At 46.6% G+C, this 3,642-nt stretch overlaps 1 protein-coding gene across 1 annotated transcript; it reads left to right on the forward strand.

The window, feature by feature from the left end:
• The first annotated feature begins 573 nt into the window (after positions 1–573).
• Positions 574–2,253, forward strand: LOC121341218 (vitelline membrane outer layer protein 1-like). Its single transcript, XM_041414565.1, has 3 exons — positions 574–741; positions 1,206–1,303; positions 1,968–2,253. Exons 1-3 carry the CDS (start codon positions 574–576, stop codon positions 2,251–2,253), a joined length of 552 nt encoding a protein of 183 aa, XP_041270499.1.
• The last annotated feature ends 1,389 nt before the right edge of the window (positions 2,254–3,642 follow it).

Consider the following 3,642-nt stretch of genomic DNA (forward strand, 5'->3'; position numbering starts at 1 on the left):
TTTTATTGAGATTAAAAAGGCTGTTGAAAAGAAGGATATTCAAATAATAAATTACCTAATTTTTTGAGATTCCCAGGGATCCTATTCGTCAGAATGTATTGGGAGACACAGGGCTTGAGTTTACTTTTTGTTCCAAACCACCTCCCTTACATTTCTTCATCTAGTCTGACCTTCCTTGCCAAACAGCAAGAGGTAAAATGGTTATGGCAGTTCCTCTCGGAAGGCAAACATTCCCATGGCCAAATATCTGCGTAGACAGAAGCAGAAATCGATATTGAGCTTCTACCAGGAGCACAGCAAAGAGCACGTAGGTGTTCCCATAGCCCTTCAGTGCTGGTGGATACACCTATGGCCACAGTATCTGCTGCTTGTCAGCTGCCAAACTCACAGAGGATCGATCTCCTCATGGGCACTGCGAGCAGGGCACTAAGTGCTGTGTCACTGCCTGGGTGGAAACTATTGTTCCAGTGGTGTTCGTCAACGGGCTGGTAGGGAAAGGCAAGCAGCCTTGGAAGGGTATAAATTCCCCAGTCCATCCACCAGCTCTCCTTCAGCAGCTGCAGAGCATGAGGGATGGAGTTCCTCCTGCCAGCCACACTCGTCCTGCTCCTCCTCTGCCCCCCGGGCACAGGGGTGCGTGATTACACCTCTGTCCTCTCTGTGCCCAACGGAGGCCACTGGGGCAAGTGGGGCAGCCGGCAGTTTTGCCATCATGGCTATGCCAATGGATTCGCGCTGAAGGTAAAATTCTCTCCATTTCCTACCATCGCCTGTCCCTAAGGATTTTCTGCAGATTTTTCCTCTTCTTGAATATGAGACTCTGTATATAAAGCTATGAGTCTTCTGGCAAGTGTTGTCACTGTAGCTACACCAGAAAAGTCCGCATGTGGCTGATGTTGCTAGGAGAAGTCATGTGGGTGTGAAAATCTGGATTCTGGAGAGGCATCCACCACCAGTGTCTCTCCTGAGACTCTAAGACTCTGCCTTAGGTGTTGGGTCAGAAATAATTCAAAAACACAAAGAACATGTTACAAGGGTTAGGTGGTTTCCCAGTGACCGCCATCTTTTCCAATGTGCTTTCAAGACATTTTCTCTTTCCTATTACAGAAAGGAGGTGGGGCCTTTTATGACAGGAATGTAAAGGACTTTTCCTGGGTCTTTTTCCCCTTGCTTTTGCCTCTGTCCCTGTGTGGCTACCATTGCAGGTGGAGCCTGACCAGTTTGGAAGTGATGACATGGCTCTGAATGGCATACGTTTGCACTGTCAGGATGACTCAATAACCATTGAGTCCTTGGTGGGGGAGTAAGTGACACTGTGGTTTCTCTCCTGTTTGTCATGCACCAGCTCACAAAACCTTCATGGGTGTCACTATTTGCAGGGTCTCTTCTCTCTGACTTGGTGCTGTAGTATAGTGAATTAAACAAGTGGTTAGGCGCTGTTTCTCATTAATTTTGAGGGTTATTAAACAGCGTTACCTCACTTTATTACTTTTTGTTTGCCCTTGGATTTCCTGTAGAGCACTGTGAACGCCTGACTTATTGTCCCAGGGTTAGAGTATTTCTTTGGAAGGGTTTCTAACCATGCATTTAGAAACTTCCAGGTCCAAGCCCTGGCCATGCTGCAGGGAACAGCACTGCACCTCTGGCTGCTCTCCCGGCTGCCTGCTGTGTACCTGTCACACATGTCAGGGATGCATCATAAAACATGTGCTCAGGCTGCCCTCGGAGTTTCCACCAGAACCATAACTATCCAATCTCAGGCTTCCTGGTGTTTTTCTGATGAGATATCAATGAAGAGAAAAGTACATCTTTGGAAGGCAAGGCAAACAAAAGGAGAAAGTAAGGGGCCCCCGACTGCAGCAGGATGCTGTGTCAGAGAAGTGTTAATCAGAGCAGCATGACAAGGAGAAGGAGCATTTCCCAGCAGCTCACAGAGCCCAGACATTTTTCCATTTGCTTTTTGTCATGTGGGGTTCCTGGACCAGCTTCCAAGTTTGCCCTGGAGACTACCTGATCTCCTTTTCACTGAGAACAGAGAAGTCCCAAAGAGCAGGTGATGACACAGCAGCCAACAACATCCAGTTCAGATGCTCAGACGAAGCTGTGCTGGTAGGTGATGGACTGTCCTGGGGCAGCTTTGGCCCGTGGACCAACAGCTGCAAGATATGTGGTCTCCAGACCAAGGCAGAGCCCCCACAGGGACTCCAGGGTGACACAGCACTCAACGATGTGAAGTTCTTCTGCTGCAAATGAGCACTTGCTCCACCTTCATCACTACCTACATATCCCATATCCCACAGCAAATGAAGTCTCAGTAAAGCTTTGCTCTAGCTTTATCCTGGGACATGCCCATGATGGTTTGACTGCTTGCATCTTCCTGTTTTAGCCAATGACTTGGACGATGATGCCTTTTACAGCTACTGCTACGTTAGCATAGCCAAATCATTGCAACCTGTACTGCTGGTATGTTGCTGTGAAAATGCTCAATCTCTAGCAATTGCTCAGAGCTGAGAGACTTCTCAACTTTCTTTTTCTCTGACTGGCCAGTTTGTTTGAGGTTTGGTCTGCCCATTTTTCCCTTATTTGAAGTAGTACTTGATCCGTTGATATGACAAACATATCTCGATATGACAAACAGGGCAGAATGGGTATTTGAGTCTATTTGAAGCTTCTGACCAAAGCCAAAATGACTAATGAGAGACGAGCAGGGTGAAAGAGAAGTTTGGGTGGGCTCATGAGAAGCATCAAAGGTTTGTTGTTATTGCCCAGCCCTAGCTTAAATTGCCTCAAGATTTGTACATGCTTTTTGCAAGCAATCTGTTAGCTCCTGCCTGAGTTCCTGACTTAGGAAATATGGCTAGAAAGTGTGTTTACACTGTGCATTCATCTGTGTGGCACTGAACAGCCTGGGTGGGTTGCAGCTCCCCAGGTCTCCCTAGCTGCTGCTTTGCAGTGTGCTCTGCTGGCTCACCTGGCTGCTAGTGCAAAATATTTTCATGGGACTTGGATGTTGTTTGTTGCCTCTGGGCTTCATGCTTTAAATCACATGGGGGAGAATACAAACTAAAAATAAACTCTGTCAGTCATCCATTTTTTATGCTCCAATTTGCTGGGTAAACTGGAAGTTATTATGTTGTCCTGATATGCTAGATGTAAAGATTGTACTCTCAGTTCAGGGTAAAATAAAGTTTGGAGATCATTGTCATGCTCAATCAAGCCACCAAACCTCTCTGGCAAGAATTTGAGAAGACTTGATGCCTCTCTGGGCACCTTTTAGGAAATGTAGTTGTCACTTTTTCCTCAAAGCAATGATTATGCATCTTTTTGTGCTTGAAAAAGGTAGGGCTATGATGTTTGCATTCCCCAGGTGAGTGCTGGGGTTGGGCTGTGGGGATGTTGTGTCCGGGACCACAACCACGTGGAGCAGCTCAGAGCTGGTGGTGGAGGCTCTTTGTGCCAGTTCACATCCTCTCCTTAGCACACACATAGTAGCCATCACCACTCTGGCTTTTCAGGCATACAAATTTTTTGTACTGTTGCTTACCTCAAAAAGTACTTGAGTAATAACTGTATTTCCTGCCACTGAAGCACTTCAGCAAAGCTTCCATAGTGCAAGAAGAATCTCAGAAAAATTCCTGCATT

This window comes from Onychostruthus taczanowskii, unplaced genomic scaffold, assembly GCF_017590055.1.
Source record: "Onychostruthus taczanowskii isolate IOZ18803 unplaced genomic scaffold, ASM1759005v1 scaffold105, whole genome shotgun sequence".
NCBI lineage: Eukaryota > Metazoa > Chordata > Aves > Passeriformes > Passeridae > Onychostruthus > Onychostruthus taczanowskii.